Below are 20616 nucleotides of genomic sequence, written 5' to 3' on the forward strand. Positions count from 1 at the left end.
CTCCGGGCATCGACTGTGTGGTCCGCACGTGCTCTTCGGAGAAGTTTAAAGCTGTTCATGGGCAGCTTCACAGAATGGACTTCGGGGCTCTGACTGAAGCAGTTAGGGCGCGAAGGCAGACACACGGACAATAATGACAAGCCTGCGGGAGTGGAGCCGCAAGTTAGTGTGGCCTCAGGGATCGTGCTGAATAGATGTTAGCCGTTCTCGGGGCCGCCGCCAGGGAGCCCCGTCCCTGTCCCCCGTCTCCTCTGGACCTCTGGGATCCCTCTGTGGGCTCTGCCCCCTCCCCTCTCCAGAGCAGCCTCCCTTTCTTTTTCCTGGGAGAAGGGGCAGCCGCTCAGCGTCCCAGGGGACCCGATGGCCGTGGCTAGACACCTCTGCGGCACGATGGGGACTCCTGGGCCCGCGTCTGCTCTGACTTTTCTCTGAGCCCAGTCTCTCCATTCCTGTTTTTGTCTAGTTCTCTTCGAGTCCCTGAGGACTCTCTGCGGCTGCTCGCGCTGGCTCTCGGCCGTCTGTGGGGCCCGGTCTGTGAGCCGGGGCCCTGTGCAGCCTGCCAGTCAGCGGGGGAACAAGTTCTAGGGGTGAGGGCTGGGCCAGGGTGAGGCAAGGAGCGGTTGAGGTTGCAGCCAGCCCTCGGTTATGCTTGACCAGGGAGACAGAGTTTTGAAATTAAGAGAAAGGGTCGTGGGACATTGTGGTATTTTACTTTGCGAGTTGAAATTTTGCTGCCCTGTAAGAGGGAACTGCATTTCCTTCCATGTATGAACTCCAGGTGACCGTACCCAGGGCCAGTGCCTAGAGTAGGACTGGACGCACGTCCACGGTAGGGGAGAGGCCGTGCGCTTTGACGTGAGGGGCCATGAGGAACCGGCGCCAGGAATGCTCCGGCTTCTCCTTCCATCAAACCAGCATCACTGCAGAGCTGCTTCACTTTCTTTGTTGTTGTTAATGAACTATTTTTTAAAAATGTATTTCCCACTTACCGTTAACATACAGTGTGTATCGTGTCAGTCACATGGCTGTTGTGGGCCCAAACAGTGGCCTCGTTAGGGCTTCCCGTGAAGCATGGGGAGAGGGGTAAGTGATCATTCTCTTCCACGCGGCCCGTACGACGGAATCTTTAGGAGGCACCTATTTTTTTTTTTTTTTTATAACTTGTTTTATATATTAAACTATCAGTGATCCAATTGTCATATTGCCCTCCGTTGGGCAAAAAGAAAAACCAGATAATCATTTATCGTCTCTGGCCGCAGACTGGGGCTGGCTGTAGCTGCTGATCATCTGTCATTTTGGGCCCCGAAAGCATGGAGAACGTCAACTTTTGGAAATTCCGTTTCTTATAAACTTTGGTTCAAAAGCAGCTAAGTTGTTTGCTTTAGTCAGTGGCGGACGTTGAGGCCGCTGCTGGTAAGAGGATTAAATGAAAAATTAATCTGTACGTATGCCGGGCTGTCGTTTAAACTTTTTAGGAACCGCCCCTGTTGATAGTGCCTTCGTAGCATTCCGCACGCGGTGGGCGTAGAAGGGCCGTAGCTCCCATCCCCCGCGCTCAGCCCCCTCCGGGCACCTCGCTCCTCCCACCCCCCTTAGCTATTCGTTATTGTTCTCTTACCCTTTAAGAAAACTTAAAGTCTGTGCTTTATTTAGATTTCCGTAGTTTTCACCCAATTCCCCCCTTTCTGCCCCAGGATCCCGTCCAGGATGCCGCACCGAGTTTGGTCCTCACGTCTCCCGAGGCCTCTCGCGTGTGTCAGCCTGGCAGTTTCTCAGGCTCCCCTGGTTTCTCGTGACCCTGTCAGTTTTGAGGGGAGCTAGCGAGGTGTTTGTGGCATGCCCACAGTTGCGATTTGTCTGATGTTGTTTCGTGATCAGGCTGGGGTGATGTGTTTCTGGGACGACGTGCTGTTGTAGCATCACATCGAGGGGGCATATCACACTTAGGACTTACCACTCTTGATGTCGACTTTGGTCACCTGGTCCCGGTAGTGATTGTCGGGCTTCTCCACTCTGAAGTTACTCGTTTTTCTATCCCTTTTCCAGACTGTCCTCTTGGGAAGAAAGTCCCTGAGGAACGGGGAGTTCCTCTTCGCCTCCGTGAGGGCGGGGCATCGGCATAACCCATTTGACAGTCTTCTCTGCTTTTCCCCATTCATTCGAGCCATCCCAGCCGTTCGCGTCAGTGTGGAGCCCTGGACGTTTACTTTATACTTTGGGTTATAATCTGATACCACTTTGTTGCTCGATGCGCCAGCTTTGGCCGTCGGCGTCCGGAGCTCTTGCAGTTGACCTCTGTGTCCCTTTGACCTGCCCCCCCCCCCCATCATTTTGGCTCGTTTTGGAGCACTTTCTTAACTTTCTGGTACCACAAGGCGTTCCAGGCTCGTTTTGTGCATTTCCTGCCCAATCCTAGAATCGGCCATTTCTCCAGAAGCCCTGGTTCCTTTTCGTGGAGAACGGGGCTAGAAACGAAGATCTGGGCGCTGCACGTCTCCTCGCTGTTCGTTTATTGTCGCTTTTTTGTCCACTTTGGGGGGGGGGTCACCTTCTCACATGACTCACTTTCTGTCTTTTCTTTTTTTTTTTCTATCCTTTCCACAAGAATGCCCAGATTTGGTTTTTAGAACCGTCAGATTTTTAGAAGACTAGATCAATACAAACTTAATATTCCCTGGGCAAGGAACGAAGCTGCTTTTTTATGTGGTTCGAGTTCCAGTATCAACGCTACATTGGACTCTGCCTATAAAGTTAGATTGCATTCGGGCCGATGATATTTTTGGTCTGTGATTTGTATCTTTTATTATGGTTTCCAAGAATTTTAGAGATTCATGAACCTTGGGGAGATAGTTAAAAACTTATTAAAATTAAACCTTGAGCGTTCGGTTTCATCAAGGCAGAATGAGCACATGAACTAGAGTGGACCGGGAACTGGAGATTTGCATTTATTATTCCCAGTTTAAGGTGCAGCTAATTAGGTTGTAGAGTGCGCCAGGGGCAGTGAGATGGTTTAACGAAGGAGATTCAAGTGGAGGCGACAGGAACAATATAAAATTCACGTCTTTGTAACATTTCCCCTAGATTTGTCTTTTATGGGAAACCCTGTTTGAAAACCACTTTCTCGCTGTGAAATGTCAGTAAGCTGTAAGCTGAGATGAGCATACTCTTCTCCATGTCTCAAAACCAGATAGGGGCATGCATTATTTTCTTTTTTCTTCTCCACATCACATTAATTTTCGATTGATTTTTTAAATTAACTCTAAGGCTCAAAACTTAGAGTTTTTTTTATGATTCTCAGGGCTCCCTTGGGGAACACTTCCCTGCAAGGGTTCTCACGATTCGTTGGATTCGTTGGAGGCGGGTGCTCGGGTCTCACCTTCTCTGACCTTCTGCCCGTCTCGGAGGCGGGGCCCGGGGACGCTGCAGCCCTTTCAGATGCGACCTCAGCCAGGGCCCCTCCACTGCTGCTCGTGGGCTGCGGCACGCGGCCTGGGTGGCGCTGCGTCTGTGCAAATCCACAGTGGTGGCCTCGCTCGCGGCTGCAGAGTCACCTGGACTCAGGTGAGGGTGGTGCCGCTGTGCCTCTGGTCTGAGCACCTCTTCTGTCCACCTCTGTGCTGCTGACCTGGTGGGTCAGTTGTGCCTCAGCCTCTAACTCCGGTGGTAACCGAGGCCCACGCCTCAGCCCGTGGGTTCTGTGACAGACAAGGTGAGCCCCTGACCTCTGGCCCTTGGCCCCTCAGGACCAGCCTCCCCACCTGAGAGTGCTGCCCACTTAGCTTGTTCCTTCTGTTGCTCACACCTAGACTCTCTGTGACAGGGAAGGTTAATGATCACAGACTGTTCTCTACAACCCGGCCCTGACTTGGCTGCCCGGCCAGGTAGGTCTCCCGACCGTAGCCGTTCCTCTCCCCCTGGGATGAGGAGTAGGAACCTTCCCTGCAATGCGCTGACCACTGGCCACTCCTTGTTTGAACTTTAAGCTTTCTGTGCTTTTGCGTGCGGGCCGTGTTTGATCCTGACAGACAAGGCCCTGCTCTCTGCATCTAAGTGTCGGCGCCCCCTCCCTCCCACATCTCGGGGGTTGGGTGTGTGCTCGTTGCCCTCCTTTTTTAGGTGGGAACCTTTCCGACACAGGCCAGGGAGCGGAGAGGACGTCGGTGCTGACCGGAGCAGCACGGAGCGGTGTCCTGCACACGAACCTGTCGTCTGTGTTTGTGTAGCTGCGGTGTTGAAAGTTCATCCTCATCACCAGGTTTTGTCCAAGGAAACTCGGTTATTTTCGGGAACTGTAGGGATGGGTTGTCCACGCCCCTGCTTATTTGTTAAGTGACGAGAGTGTTAGGTCGGTAAGTTCTTTTATAGCGCCGCACAAAGAAGTAAATAGGAAATTCACCATCTCCCTCCATGCGTTCATTCTTGCATCGTTCACCGGACAAATATTTCTTTTACAACTAGTAGGCAAGCCATATAGAAAGCAGTTTAAGCTTTCTAATAATCAGCAACACAGAAGTTTGCATATAATAAATCGTCATTTTGTTGCCTTAGACATTAGCCAGTAAATATTTATAAAAGTAGGGGATATGATGAACTTACAGTATATGATGAACTCTGATGCATGACGGCAGCAACAAAAATTAGTACAGCCTTCGGGAAAGTCGTTTTGGCATTTGTATTCATGGATCGGAAAAAAATGACCTGTGGTCGGGTCAAAATTTGGGAACTGGTGCATCCCTCTTTTCAGAGATTTGTGTTCGTGCAGTAGAAGCAGTCCGGCCTGAACGCGGGGTGAACAACCTTTGGCCTTCGCTGTGTCTTTTCGTCTTGTGTTTGTGGAAGGCCTAGGAAGTGCCTCGGAGCTAGTGTCTTCGTTCCGCAGTGTGAGAAATGCCGGAGGTCCCCCGGGGCTTCTCGTATCTTCCTGGGGAAGGTTTGGGTGTCGTGGATGTCGGAGGGGCAGGTTGGGTGGGAACACGAGGGCTTCAGCGTAAGTTTGACAGAGGTTGGGAGGGACACGTGGAACGTATGACCGCAAGTGGAAAGGTGGCTCTTAAAGTAGAATTAGGACTGAATGTAGAACTGTGCGAATTCTGTGACTGTGCGATCGTTGTGACCACAGGAGTTGCCGGGTTTGCCTTGGAATAAAAATAGATGACAGTCCGAAGGGAGCCACGAGGGGAGAGGATGCTGGCAAATGACACCTGCCGAAAGGCCAGAGGCAGAGGGAAGGGTCACAGGTCACAGGTCACAGGACAGGCACAGGGAACAAGGGCTGGGGAAGGACCGTGTGGGGCGTGTCCCGAGGCACTCGCTTCATTCCGCTTAGTAGCCGGCTGTCCAGTCTTAGGTGGCAGCGTGCACCTTCATTTAACATTTTATTTTGAAATAATTTTATTTCATGGAAAAGTTGCAAAATAATAGAGTTTTGGGCCTTCCCTTGTTTATGGTTGCTTAAAAAATTTTTTTTTTCACTTTATATGCAGTAAAATTCTCTGGGTTGTGACAGACGCAAAGAAGTGTGTATCTAGCCCCACCACTGTGGCACAGAACAGTTCTGTCACCTCCCCAAGGCCCTTCTTAAAGCCGGCATTGGAGCATGGGTTGCAGAGGGGCCAGGAATTGTCCCCGTGATGGAGAACTTGACTGGGAGGGCAGTACGCCAGTGAGGCGGAGCCCCAGGGCCGAGTCTCTGGGTCGAGGCCGGGGGAGGTCTCCTTATGCCAGGAGGCAGGTGTGGGACAGACAGAGCTCGTCCACCTGGCGCTGGCAGAGCCAAACTCTAGACACCGGGGACGGCAGGGGAGAGAGACTGGCTGTTTCATTCTGGCCGGTGCCATCCGGGTCGATGGGAAGCTGATGCTCAAAAGCCTGAACTCCCCGATGACGTGTAGGTTACAAATTCTAAGGGGCGCATTCCCAGAGCACTGTGGGTTAGGGGTTCAGGGTCCTGATGGGAGCTGACAGGTTGGAGCCGAGGGTAATAAATCATTTTCATTCTGAGGTCACTTCCTGCCTCCCTCTGTCCCCTGTGTCAGGCCTCATGGGAAAGTAGCCAGGGGGTCATTCCGCCTTAGGCCTCAGGAGCTGAGACATCACTTAGGTCAAGATGTTATCTGTAGCTTGCCAGAGGTCCCTGTGACCATTAGTCAGGTCCCGGCTACTGTCCTCTGCTGCCTCCGGGGTTGCTGATTATCGGGGGAAAGGTCAGGTCTCAGGGTTGTACATAGAGAGAGGGATAGGCTTTCTAGTGCTAGCATTTACAAGGAAATGTAATCAAAGTCATAAGGATCCCTGCTTTCAGCTAGAGGTGATAGGGGTGACCAGAATCACAGGGGAAGGGCAGCAAGCTCTTGGAGGAGGACCGGCTCGGGCAGGCCAGCTCTGCAGGGTGGGCAAAGGCCTGGAGCAAGGAAGGGCGTGGGGACAGGTCTTGCCTGGTGCCTCTTATCTGAGAGGTTGACTGCGGGCAGGAAAAGGCAGAGGCGGGGAAGGAGGTAAGAGGAAAAGGTTAGACACGCCCGTGTCCTGGCAGGGTGGGAGTTGCAGTCAGGCAAGGAGGGTTGTGGAGCTTAAGAGACACAGGAGCCCCGGGGACATGGAGCAGGGATTGCCCAGTGTTCTCTGGAGGTTTTCTTGGCAGCTGCAGAACCTGAGTGGAAAGAGCAAAGGAGCTCTTCACGGCTGAGCTTTTGTTTTGACCCATGAGTGCTGGGAACGGGGGGCGGAGGGTGGGGGGTTGTCGTGCGCAGTAAGCCAGGGGCTGGCGGTGGAGCCGAGAAGGCGGAGGTGTGTGGGGACCATTTGCCGACGTGGCGGTGGCGTTCCCTGGACTGCTCCCGAATTCCCTTGGCTTCTCCTTAAGGACAGGGGAGAATGGTGGGCGGGGGAGGGCGGGGGAGCCACCCCCATTCGTACAGCCTCGAGGGAAGAGTGAAGAATAACCACCGGGAAGGGCTGGGCCTGGATTATGCTTGTGTGCCCCAGGCTCGTGCCCTGATGAAATGACTTCACGTTTCCAAAAAGCAGTTTGCACTTTCACATCAGTTATATTCAAATCAGGAATATTAGGTCTTAACCGCAGAGGAAAACACTATGTTGGCCCAAAGTAGCTCTGTGTATCGACCGTCGGTACCATCAGAATTTAGTGAAACAAGTGACTATCTGCCCTGGATTATAGCAGTCGTATTTACTGGTTTCTTCTGAACGCATACAGAGCAGAATCCACAAAATGACCGTTGTGTTCACGTCCCCTGGGTACGAACCGTCGTGTCACACGCTGCATGTTGCTGTGGTGTAGGCCGTTCAACCAACGACATTCTCATGTTGTCGGCCTGGCCGGCCCCCTCGGGCCGAAGAGGCACCTTTGGACCTACAAGGTGCTCTGGCTTATCGTCAGGATTCATTCGGGTCCGATTAGTGCAGGACAAAAGATAAAATGAGCATGGGGCCTTCCAGTGGCTCGTAATTCTTACATTCCTTCCGTAGTTCCATTTATATTATACATACTTAGACATTCCCACATGCACATGCATGTGTTCGTATTATTATTTATTGTTTTGAAACCCTGTTTTGGAGCCCTGATCTCCTTGTCTCCCCCCACCGCCCCTTTCCTGAAGAGGAACAGCAAGGCAGAGGTTCTTAACAGCTTCTCCAGTAGCTGGTCAGATTTAAAAAAAAAAAAAAATGCCTTGAAACCAACATCCGTTCCCAGCTGGTTTAGGAAAAGTGAAGCAGCAGAGGCAGACCTGGGGACCCGAACCCAGCCGGCTGGGGGTGCGTGGGACGGAGTCGGAGGGAGGAAGTGGCTGTCCCCGATGAGCAGTCAGATTGGAGTGGGGGAGAAGCACAAGGTCAGTGGGGGGAAAGAGATGCGAGCCCCTGCCCTCCCCTTCCTTTCTTTTGTGTGTGTGTGAGGGGGATGGGTGTGTGTGGGGGGGGAGACGTTGAAGAGATGTAATGATAGAAAGCCCTAAAAATGCCAAAAGTGAGAGAGAGACTGGTGATGGAGGAAGCTCAAGGGTCTGCAGACTCGCGTAATGGATACGACCAGGACAGAATGTGGGCGGCCGCAGAAACCAATCCGTGTGGTTCTCTGAAGACATTTAACAACTGGGCGTGCTAGATTCGTCTTCTGTGAGGAACAAAATAAATGTGAAACATTGCATAACATTAACATATGTCGTAAGAACATTTTATATTCGAAGGAAAGATGAAGAGGATAGAAACATGAGTTAGATTCACGAATGTATTGAATTATTTCTTTAAAAAGGGCTTCCATGGACAGGTAGTGCTAAAAAATAATGACCAGTGTAGTCCCCAAAGAGAATAACAGACCTTGTATTACTACCGTCGTTTTATGGAAGATTCGTATAAGGTGGCCGAGGTGGTCAATGGATTTTGATTTGTTTTTCTTTAGGATTATTATGATTTAGAGTTCATTGATTTTCCTTGAAGAAAATGTTAGTTTCTCCATTCAAACGGGGAGCCCAGTGTGCTGTCTCACTGCTCGTACTGACCTTCGAATATTCCTCCTGGAGGCAGGACCCCGGCTGGGGTTAGGCATTGCTCTCTGGGGATTATTTGACAGCCATGTCCACGGTTAGGTAATGCCCAGCCTCTTATGCCATCATTCTCGAGGTGGACGTTGGGAAACAGCTCCATGAAAGACAGTTCTTTTTTTTTATTGCAGAGCATAAGAAATATGATTAAGGGGTGAACAGATTTTTCCCAGGTTTTTCTATTGACTTGATAGCTTTTGACTTTTGCCAGCAAAGATGAAACAGCTTTATGTAATTTTGAGAGGCTTCGGTAGGAAGGGAAGTGTTTTGTCTGTGTCACAGGGGTAAAGTGATCATGTGACAGACACTCTTGTGTTCTTTCAATTTTATTTTCCGTAAATAGGCCTAGCTAGCATTTTTCCTCCCAAGTGTCTTTGGGTAAAAGAACATTCTACATTAAGCACAAATGCTATTAGCGAATTATAGGTTATGTAAATGGGGTTTAGTTTTAAATTAAAAGACTGTAAGTGCCTTTGAAGGAAGATATATTTTATGGAGTGTAAATGAAATGAAAGACATTGCTACAATAACTAAAACTAATTCTGTTTGAAAATCAGGCTGTTGAGGCAAAGCTAAAACTTTGAGGTCTTTTTATGTTATCTTTTAAGAGAGAAGACTGAGATTTATTTTTGTAATGTTTTGAAGAAAAAGAATCTATTTTTAAAAGAGTAGTACTTAGGAATTGGGGTGAAAAAGGAAGAAAACTTTCAAACATAAACATTTCTCTTTGTACTTGATACAACTGAGAAATGAAGTGGGAGTTAAATATTCCTTTTTCTCCCCAGTGGAAAATATGCTCTTGCCTTCCCCCGTGTGGGAAGGTAACGGGTAATAATAGGACAGTGCGATTGTGGGTATGCACAGCATTTCTATAAATCAGAACAGAAGTGTGACGTTACAGAGGGCGGTGTTTATTACACTAATTATACAACGCCAGGGCGGTCAGGCCCCCCGGCCCAGTGACCTGGGGTTTCAGAGAAGGTGACATGCTGTCACGGGGCCACCAGCACGCCGGCTTTTATGCCCGTTGTGCGTTGTCGCCCTGGAGTCAGGATTCCGTCAGGTGAACCAGGGCCGAATCATAGTTTTTAAAACCGCTGCCGATTCACCTCCTGCCACTCTGAAGCGGCCACGTTTGCGCCCCCGGCTGGGTTTGCCCGCTTCCCTCAGGAGAAAGCATAACTCTCGGGACATAGAGGGATGGAGAGCAGGGCGTGCGGCTACGGAGAAAGAGGTGCTCCTGCATCTGAAACTTCTCCTCAGCTTCTTGGGGGGCGGGGGGTGGGAGCGTTGCAGGCTTGGGCGGCCCTCTCTGGGGGTCTCCGCGCCTTTACTTGGCTTTACTGAGAGGAAAAGACGCGGGCAGTGTGGTGGGCATCAGCCTACCACTGACCGGACGGTTTGCTCCTGCTCCTGCTGTGGGGAGCACTCGCGCATTGATAAATCGGGTGGGTAGGTACTCGCTACGTGTAAACGGAAGAGAACGATAATCAGAATCATCTGTTAGTCTCCCACGTGTTCGTGAGAATACCTGCCAGTCGCACCGCGGATCTGAACTCTGCCGTGTCTCGTGGGTGTGTCCTGGGCCTACCACCCGCTGGGGATTCGAATGGCCTCTCATGGTCTTTTTGCTCCTGAATTGACTGACTGACTGCCCCTCTGGCATGAACGGTGTGAGTGAAACTGGATGACGTCTTCTGCTCACCCAAATCAGAAGGAGAGGGCAAATGACATGAATCCCGAGTAGCCCTAAAGGAGGGACGGAGGGACTGAGGTGGAGCCACACTTCCCCTGGGACTCCCTTGGTCCAAGCTTTGGATAAGTGGTAGCATTCACAAACTACCTTCACCTCTGGTGGGGAGTTAGAGGTGGCTCACAATTCTGCGACTCGAGTTCTGTGAAAGCAGTGACTTGCAAACTTGGATCAGCATGGTCGGTAAAGATAGACCAGAGGAATGCTTGGCTAATGGTGGTGTTATTGTGAGTGTTCAATTTATCACTGAAATATGATGCTTACAAATAAGAGTGGTGACATTCAGGGATGATTAATGAGTGGGTGGACTCTTAAGGAGATAATAGTAAATGACAGACGGATTTTTCATTCCCCATATCTTGCAGTTTAAGTGTTTAACTTCATTTTTGAAAGAAAATCATCATCACAGACTTTCGTGCTGGGTGTGACTTCTCGGATACTTTCACATCGGTGTGAGCTGAGAAGTGTTGCTTTCTTGTTTCCTCCGTGCTTTTCGTCTTGGCTGTAGTTTGGTGCTGGGGATGCGTTACTCTCCGTCTGATCCTGCATCTGCCTGTCTGAGAGGAGAGCGGCCATGAGCGTTTTCCCCAGGCGAAGCAAGCAATCGAGAGAGAAGTACCTTGAACTTCTTGAAGAGCTATGTTAGCTGAGACAAATGCGAACGGAAGGTCGTTTATTCTTCAGTTCCTATTGAACGATGATTGTTTATTTCATCTTCCACAGTAGTTTACCCCAACCAAATTCTTAGAAGTGTCTGGACATGTCCCAGAGCGAGTTATTATGTTGAGGGTGTTTTAGCAGCTGATGATGGATTCGTACTTTGAGTTTTCACAGGTATGTATGTTGTCGCCTGAGTAGAAGTTCAACCTTGACCTTTGTATCATTTTCATTAGCAATGCATGATCTTTTACAGACTGTCCAAGGAAATACATGACTAAATACTCCAGTGAAATGTGGAAGAGGACTTCTTAGTGATCTAAGCACATTTAAAGGAGGGATAACCTAGAAAATATCGAAGAGGAAAGAGTGTGTATCTACACATCAGTTAGGCTAATTTTTCCAGTGAAAGTTGTCTAAAGTCAGCTGGGACCCTCCTCCCTTCTGACATAGATTGTTGGTTCCTTCTTCTTCCCCTATCTCTTATTCTCCCTCTTCTTTTTCCTTCTCTTCTTGGCTGTTTGTCTTTCTTCTGCAGAAGGAAGGAACAGGCCCACAAAGGTCCCCTCCCTTCCTGAGGGTCTCAGAGCTAATGAGTGACAAAGCTGGGTTTCAGCCTGTTCTTCTGTTACAAACCCAGCGTTCTGGCCCCTGACTTGTAGTGTGTTCGTTATCTGGCATTTGTGGTGTAAAGGTGAGTGAGATAGTCATTGCTCATCTTTAGTCAGGAGGTAAGAAGAGACAAGTATCACACTGTAGTACGTACCAGAAAATAATAGAATCACAAGATGAAGTGCCCCGGGGGTTCAGGCTGGAGAACGATCTCTCCTCCAGTGGAAGTTTTATCTGTGCCCCGCAATCACTTATCCTCTGCAGGCGGGGTGAAGGGTGCCTAGCATTTCATGTAGTTCTATATCCTTCATCCTTAGTACTAGCTGTGACCGTCCATTTCCCTAAAACTCTCCACGCTCCTACTGCCCAGGGCTTTGCGGATACGGGTGGGAACGCAGCTTCAGAGACTAGCTTGGTGGCAAAAGAGGGGGCCTTCCTTCCCCCACGCTGTTAGTCCTCGGGTGCATGCTGGTCACACACGGAGAGCGATTTCATGGAAGGGCTTCCTCGGCTCCCACAGCCATTGCCCCACTGTGTTGGACGAGCAGTAATCAGGAGACAGCTGTGCGCTACCTCAACCATTAAAACCGCTGAACTGGGGAGGGAGAAGGAAGGGATGCTGTACTTTCCTGCCGGGAGAGTATATTTTTTCCCCTTAACATAATGCAGAAAATTAGGATTAACTGAAAACGGAGGGAATCAGCATCTTAGGGATTTTTTAAAAAAAAATCCCGGATGGAACTTTATTAGCAGTAGTTGCCCTCTTGTGGGTTGGGGTGCTTACTTTTTCTATGAGTGAATAGATATCTATAATTGGGTTTTTGATTGTAATATAATTTCTTTTAATTTGATATCCCGAAAATGGTGGTGGCTGTAACAGTGATAATTTTGCTAGTGGAATTAAATGCTGTCCAGATCAAAATGTGTTTGGAAGTAGCTCTTTGTATGATGAGTCCAGTGATAAATGACAGATTTTCTAGTTGTCACGCCAAAACCTGCTTTTTGGGCTGTAACGGTTGCGATCAGCTTCATTCTTGTTAAAGAGCCGCCACTCTGATAAAGCACTTCGGAGGAATTGCTTCGAAGCTGTAGTTTTCAAGGCCTTAGACACGTTCGCTGGTCGTTCGTTCACGCTGAATCGGAATTCCGTAGTCACAGTGACCGCGCGGTTGTCGACGTGCTCTTGGCGGCCGCCGCTGGGTCAGCGCGAACCTCGCGGGGATAGTTATCGCGTCGTCACGAAATGCCATTTGCTGACGGGATGATTTTCTGTGTGTTTGACAGAACATCTGCTCAAATCCATGACCATGGGGGATATGAAGACCCCAGACTTTGACGACCTCCTGGCTGCCTTCGACATCCCGGATATGGTCGACCCCAAAGCAGCCATCGAGTCTGGGCACGACGACCAGGACGGCCACGTCAGGCAGAGCGCGCACGCGGACGACGACTCCCACGCGCCGTCCTCTGCCGACGCCGGCGTCAGCGTCATCGTCAAGAACGTCCGCAGCATCGACTCGGCCGAGGGCGCCGAGAAGGACGGCCACAACCCCACAGGCAACGGCCTGCACAACGGGTTTCTCACGGCGTCGGCGCTGGACAGTTACAGTAAAGACGGGTCGAAGTCCATGAAAGGGGACGTGCCTACCTCAGAGGTGACTTTGAAAGACTCGACTTTCAGCCAGTTCAGCCCTATCTCCAGTGCCGAAGAGTTCGACGACGACGAGAAGATAGAGGTGGACGACCCCCCCGAGAAGGAGGAGGCGCGTTCAAGCTTCAGGTCGAATGTGCTGGCAGGGTCGGCTCCCCAACAGGACTACGATAAACTGAAGGCGCTGGGAGGGGAACCCTTGGGCAAAACCGGAATCTCCGCTCCGGGCAACGCAGAGAAAAACAAAGTCGTTAAGAGGGAAACAGAAACAAATTCCATAAATCTGAGTGTTTATGAACCTTTTAAAGTCAGGAAAGTGGAGGATAAATTGAAGGAGAACTCCGAAAAGGTGCTTGAAAACAGGGTCCATGACGGGAAGCCGAGCTCCGAGAAGAACGACGTCACCCTTGGCGGCGTGGTCCCGGCAAGGTCAAAGCCATCCTCCAAGCTTTCTTCGTGCATAGCTGCAATCGCAGCTCTTAGTGCTAAAAAGGCTGCTTCCGACTCCTGTAAAGAACCAGTGACCCATTCACGGGAATCCTCTCCATTACCAAAAGAAGTAAACGATAGTCCTAGAGCCATTGACAAGTCTCCTGAGTCCCAGAGTCTCATCGACGGGACGAAAAAAGCGTCCCTAAAGCAGCCAGACAGCCCCAGGAGCATCTCGAGTGAGAACAGCAGCAAAGGATCTCCGTCCTCCCCCGCAGGATCGACACCAGCAATTCCCAAAGTTCGCATAAAAACCATCAAGACGTCGTCCGGGGAGATCAAGAGAACAGTGACGAGGGTGTTGCCGGAAGTCGATCTCGACTCTGGAAAAAAGCCTTCCGAGCAGGCGGGGCCCGTGGTGGCGTCCGTGACCTCGCTTCTGTCGTCTCCGGCCTCGGCCGCCGTCCTTTCCTCCCCCCCCAGGGCGCCTCTGCAGTCGGCGGTGGTCACCAACGCCGTGACCCCCGCAGAGCTGACCCCCAAGCAGGTCACGATCAAGCCCGTGGCAACTGCCTTCCTCCCGGTGTCCGCCGTGAAGACGGCGGGATCCCAAGTCATCAATCTGAAGCTCGCTAACAACACGACGGTCAAAGCCACGGTCATATCTGCGGCGTCCGTGCAGAGCGCCAGCAGCGCCATCATTAAGGCGGCCAGCGCCATCCAGCAGCAGACCGTTGTGGTGCCGGCCTCCAGCCTGGCCAACGCCAAACTCGTGCCAAAGACTGTGCACCTCGCCAACCTTAACCTCCTGCCTCAGGGCGCCCAGGCCACCTCTGAGCTCCGCCAAGTGCTAACCAAACCTCAGCAGCAAATAAAGCAGGCAATAATCAACGCAGCAGCCTCGCAACCGCCCAAAAAGGTGTCTCGCGTGCAGGTGGTGTCGTCCCTGCAGAGCTCTGTGGTGGAAGCTTTCAACAAGGTGCTGAGCAGCGTCAACCCCGTTCCAGTTTACATCCCCAACCTCAGCCCCCCTGCGAACGCGGGCATCACGCTCCCGACCCGCGGGTACAAGTGCTTGGAGTGCGGCGACTCCTTCGCGCTGGAGAAGAGCCTGACCCAGCACTACGACAGGCGCAGTGTGCGCATCGAAGTGACGTGCAACCACTGTACAAAGAACCTCGTGTTTTACAACAAGTGCAGTCTCCTCTCCCACGCCCGCGGGCACAAGGAAAAGGGAGTCGTGATGCAGTGCTCCCACTTGATCCTAAAGCCAGTCCCAGCAGATCAAATGATTGTTTCTCCGTCAAGCAATACGTCTGCTCCATCTTCCACTCTTCCGAGCTCCGCGGGGGCCGGCGCACACACTGTAACAAAGATTCAGTCTGGTGTAACGGGGACCGTCATATCAGCTCCTTCGAGCACACCCATCATTCCAGCTATGCCTCTGGATGAAGACCCATCCAAGCTCTGCAGGCATAGTCTGAAATGTTTGGAGTGTAATGAAGTTTTCCAGGATGAGACATCGCTGGCTACACATTTCCAGCAGGCCGCAGATACGAGTGGACAAGTACAGTATCATTTACATTTTGGTGTTTCGGTGATGAAGCTGTAGACATGAGTGCCCTATATATATATATATATATATACGATGCCCTTGATTTTAGCGGTGGGAGCTCAGTGAAATGATGGGCGTGTGCGTGCGTGCGTGTGTGCATGCGTGCGTGTGTGAGTGCGTGTGCAGGTGCACGCACGACCATGAGAAGAGAGGATGGTTTTCCTAGAATAGAACAACGCTGGAACACGAAGCTTACTTTAAAAAGCTTGCGGGGAAGCTGACTCTTCTAGGTAGAAACTCTGTGTACTAGCTGGGTGTAGGCACCTTAGATTTAGGGCAAGTGAGGGAATCCTCGGTTGTCGGGCCTTCGGGCCGTGTGTGGGAAGCCCGAGATCTGCTTCATCATAGAATCGTCCCACCGGAGTAAGTCCGAGTCAGGCTGCGTCACCAGTGTTCCTCAGTCAGTGGTAATTTTGGCACGTGTAAAACTCCCGTTGTTATTTATAATTACTGTCTTTTATGCTTAAACGCACCTAATTGGTGCCCACTTTCATGGCGTGCCTGTTGACTTAGGATGTTGGTCCAGAAGTGTATTCAGTAATATTCTTCACTGCAGTGAATTTAAGCTACAAATGGAAAACTCATTTCCATTTAAATAGGACACCTTTGCCTTTGTTTGCAGCCTTTGTTTTTTTTTTTTTTTCCATTAAGTGAAGTGTAGGTTGGTGTTGATGAAATGCATTTCACAGTAGGCATCAGGTTAGCCTTTCGCCTCTAGCGTGGCTAGTCTCCATGAGGCCGGGTTTTGGCCAGTAGATAAATGTATTTTGTAAATACGTGATACCCATCATTTGAAAGTAACCGGACATGCCGAATGAAAGAAATTTGAGCTAGAGAGACCAAGTGATTTATCACCCGAACCAGAAAACTTACGACATTGGAAGGGGGGACTACTAGTTTGAGCTAATATACTGTGGCCAAAAATTCTGTTTATGAAGACCCAGTGGTAGACCGATCTTTCCTTTATTTGCCACCAATATCTTGTTGATAAGGAGGTTTGTGCTGTGATTCAGACGTCTAGCAATGTCCCGACAGTCAGCAACTAAGTTAAGTTTCTTTGCGGAAGGAATTTTGGGTTTGGGGAACGGAAGAGCAGAATACCTCGGTTTTCCCCTCCAGATTTTCAGTTTAGCAGAAGTGGGAGCGATGGAGTTTTGAGGACCTGCTTCCAGCACCGGACGTTCAGTGTCTCATTGGCTCTGACAGTGACACACACAGAAAGAGCGAGGGGGCCAGCTCGTTCCAGAAGGCAGCGACGGGTGCCCCTCTTCTGGCGCGTCCTCGCGACAGTGCTGGGCTCTGGCTGGGCTCCCTCTAATCGTGTCACCACCTCGTCAACGGGGTAATATTTCTTTCCTTTCTCAAGAAGAAGCGGGAAAACAGCCAAACCCATCTCCTTGGTTCTGCTAGTTCTGTCGCTCTGTTTCTGCGTCCGCTGGCATGTCGCACGTCCTCGCTTCTGAGGGCGGGTCTCCCACCCGCCTCTGGCCCGTGCACGCCGGTCAGTGAGTGACAGTTCGAGCTGCCCTTACAGATGTCCGCTCTCTGTGGCTACCTTCTCTGGTAAGCAGGGAGGGCGTAGGCAGACAGGTGGAAACTTTCCTTCTCCCTCGTTCCCCTGGGTCTTGTTCTCTGTTAACCTTTAGGCTCAATGGCCAAACCGGGGTCCAACGGGCGAAGTTCCTTTCCTCGGGGAAGGAGATTAGCGTCTCCTCCTGTGCGTGCACTTGCTTTTGCCTTGCCTTTCTGTATTTCAGTGGGGCAGCTGTATAGTGCAGCTCACCTGTCTCACCTGGAACACTAAGGAATGAGTCAGGGCTGGATATACATTAACTGTAGGGCCAAATATACACTCAGCCAGACGTTCGCCCCCTATCATGTTTCTTAGCTAAGCATCCGGCCAGCTCACCTGAGGAGAGTACCTTTATCCAGTGAGATTCAGCTGCCCGCGTGTATCCACGCGCCCCTGGCTGGCTGCATAAACATGGCCCACGATGCCCTCTTCCTTCCCCTCCGCGGTTTCCCTCTCTCCTCAGACTCAGCCAGAGGGTCCCGTGTAGACCCAGGCGAGCAGTCAGTCTGGTGTCCTGCTCAGCCGCCCGGGCTGCGCCCGCTGTCAGCAGAGGGGCTGCTACTGCTCTGCGCTCAGGTCATTTAACCCAGCCTGGTCTCTTCCAGTCCAGGAGGTTGGTAGGGTCCTATGGCTATTGCCGTACTAGCCTCAGATGCCATGGAAGCTAGGGTGGCCCTCGCCCACTGCCGTCACCTGGCTCGGCATCAGGTAACGGTGGCAGTAGGCGGTGGGGCTGCAGACGGGAGGAACGGAAGGGAGAAGTCCTTCATCGCATCATCTCCAGCTTGCCAGTCACGTGACTCCCGGCCAGCTCCCAGTCTGTGAACGTAAATTCAACTGGGGGATAAAAAGGCACCTCCGTAAGCCGTTTCCTCCCCGAGAACGTCTCACAGAGTTTGGGTACCAGTCTTTCCTGAGCACCTGCTTTCCCCTGTCGCCCCCACACCTGCTTTTCTTTCTCCTTCGACCTTCACCTTCTTGGTAGCTCGCTGGTGCCCTGAGGAAGAGCAGAGGACCTCGCGGTTGTAACAGCCCTCCATGGCCCACAGCCTGGCCGTGCTTTCCAGGACGGGAGCCCGGCGCAGTTAGGCCCTGTGCCTGCGGCTGCTGTTCTCCCTGCCGGTTTCCGAGACCTCCTCGCGGCCGGGCCCCTGGGCCCGCGCAGTCCTGGTTTGAGAATCACCCACAGGGGAACCCCGAACGGGCCTTGCTGTCTTCGTGGATGCTGAAGGTTAACGCGTGTGACCTCAGGGCCACCACCTCCCTTGCTCATCGCCGTTCAGCTCTTGACTTTCTCAGTCTAGAGAAACGTACACCTCTCGACTGGCAGCAAGGGTAGTCCTCTCTTCCCCCCGCCTCCCTCCATCCCTGGCATCGGGGACGCCCCTCCCTCCCTCCCTTCTGCCCGCCGTCTACTTAGGAGTGCCATGAGAACTTTTAGATTTTACCTCGTGATGCCGAAGCGTCCTACACTGGTGTTCTGGATCCTCCTCAAATCACTTATATATTTTTAAATTGATCCTTTTATTTCAAGGTCTCTTTAGATTCCTGTGAGATAACGTAGAGAGCTCCCGTGGACCATTTATCCAGTTCCCCCAGTGGTGACATCTCGTAAACCTATAAAGCCGTCACGACCGGATATTGACGTGGATGCGGTCAGTGTACAGAACGTTTCTGTAACCACAAGGCTATCTCTCGTGTTGCCTTTTTAGAGCCACCCCGACTCCGTTCGTAACCCTTGGCAACCACTGATAAGCTCCCCATTTCTGCAGTTTTGTCATTTCGGGAATGCTATATAAATGGAACCATACCATGTACAGCTTTTGGGGATCGCCATCATCCCCCGGAGGGTCATCCAGGTGCTGCATGTATCAGTCGTTCCTTTTTATTGCTGAGAGTGCCCCTCGTATGGTCGTATTCCCACGGAGTGTTTAACCGTGTAGTCCACGGAAGGATGTCTGCATTGTTTGCAGCTTGGAGCGGTTATGAATGATGCTGCTATCAACATTTGCATACAGGTTTTCGCATGAACATAAGTTTTCATTTCTCTAGAAGAAATGTCCAGGTGTGTAATTGCCAGATCCCATGGTAGTCGCATATTTATATTTTCATGAAACTCTTCTCCAGAGCAGCTGCACCGTTTTATATTCCGTGGGCAGTGATCCGGCTTCTCTGCATCTTCATCAGTGTTGGGTGGTGGTATTTTAGCCATCTCGATAGGTGTGTAGAAATAGCCCATTGTGGCTTTAACTTGCGGTTTTCCAGTAGCTAATGAAGTTGAACATTGTTTCTGTCTGTTTTGGTGAAATGTCTCTTCATGTCTTCTGCCCATTTTCTAATTAGATTTTTTTTTATTTTGTTGAGTTTTAAGAGTTCTTGACGTATTCTAGATGCTAGTCCATTGTTGAGATGTGGTTGCAAGTCTTTTCTTTTCATCTGTGGCTTACCTTTTCATCTTTTAAATAGTCTTTGGTAGAGCAAAAGTTTTTATTTGATGAAGTCCAATTAATCAGTTTTCCCTTTCATAGCTCACGCTTTTTTTTTTTGGTGTCAAGTTCTAGATGCTGAAATTTTTCTCCTTGTTTTTTATATTGAACCAGCCTTTCATCCCTGGAATGAATCTGATTTGGTCAGGCTGTAGAACTCTTTATATATATTGCGAATTATATTTGCTAATATTTTGTTAAGAGTTTCTTATCTATATTCCAATAGGTTTCTTTTGTGTTGCTGTTTTTGCTTGGTTTTGGATAGGTTAATATTAGCTTTATATGATACATTGAGAAGTATTCCCTCTTCTATTTTTTGGAAGAGAATGTATGATTTGGTGTTAATTGTTCTTTAAATATTTGGTAGAATTCTCCAGTGAAACTGCCTGGGTCTGGAGATTTCTTTTTTTTTCTTTTATTTTTTTCCTCTTTAGAATACTCGCTGGACAGGAAGGAGGGACTCATCACTTGATGGGGCAAAAGTTTCGCTTCCCCGTGGGCCTTCTCTGACTCCATCTGGGTGGGGGTGTTGGGGCGCCTGACTGCATACAGCCTCAGAGGGGCCTACGTCTGGGCTCCACCTGGCTTGGCGGGGTGGGCGTGGGGCCACAGCTTTTCCTGTGGTTTAGTTATAGTACAGTAGCCATTGTCTAAAACTTTTCTCTTTTACTAGGCCGCCCTGTTCTTTCCTGGAGATTTTTTGTTTGTTTTTTTTTCCTACCCATTGTTGTTTCTGGGTGGCCAGTTTCTTCAGCTCCAAATCTGGGCTATTCGAGGCAAAAAGACCCAGAGAACTCATCACCTTGTCATCCCTTGGGTCCGGGGACCCCTAGCTAGCCTGCCGCCTTCTCTCAGCCTTTCAGAGGCTTTTCATGTTCGCCTTATACGTAATGCCCAGGCGTTTGCATTGTGCTTAGCGGATGGAGTAGGGAGAGGTACCTACCGTACGTTTTCCTGGAAGTGAAAGTTTCCCTCTGTTGCGTAAACGTCGGAACGCAGCCGTTCTGCCTTCGGGGAGAGATGCCGTCGCCGCGTTGTCGGGCTCTGTCTGCGGCTTCGGCCTGTGATGATGCTCAGCCGTTTTTTCGGAGCCGGGTTTCCTGGGAGGACAGCGTTCCATTCCGCTCTGCGGGACGTCACTCTCTGAGTCGCAGGCGTCCGTTCCCCCTGCCGGGTGCAGACACCTTCCTGTCAGCCCCACCTGGAAAGGCCGGCAGGAGCGGGGGACGCGGGGCGGAGGCGGGGGGACGTGCCCCTCGCTTGCACACTGCGCAGTCCGGCC

The 20616-nt window shown here is 50.8% G+C and overlaps 1 protein-coding gene across 20 annotated transcripts in view; it reads left to right on the forward strand.

Annotated features, from left to right (window-relative positions):
* The window catches only part of ZNF532 (zinc finger protein 532), an 89974-nt gene that overhangs the window by 26466 nt on the left and 42892 nt on the right, over positions 1-20616 (forward strand). For 19 of the 20 annotated variants that reach the window (XM_016129148.2, XM_016129152.2, XM_016129153.2 and 16 more), the window contains one exon: positions 12865-15227. In XM_016129148.2, coding sequence (XP_015984634.2) covers positions 12882-15227 — 2346 coding nt within the window. In that variant the 5' untranslated portion in view covers positions 12865-12881. Of the gene's footprint in view, positions 1-6906; positions 11146-12864; positions 15228-20616 lie in introns of those variants that run through there. The other variant, XM_016129154.2, reaches the window with a different exon arrangement.

Source organism: Rousettus aegyptiacus, unplaced genomic scaffold (genome assembly GCF_014176215.1).
Source record: "Rousettus aegyptiacus isolate mRouAeg1 unplaced genomic scaffold, mRouAeg1.p scaffold_m13_p_12, whole genome shotgun sequence".
In the NCBI taxonomy this organism is placed as follows: domain Eukaryota; kingdom Metazoa; phylum Chordata; class Mammalia; order Chiroptera; family Pteropodidae; genus Rousettus; species Rousettus aegyptiacus.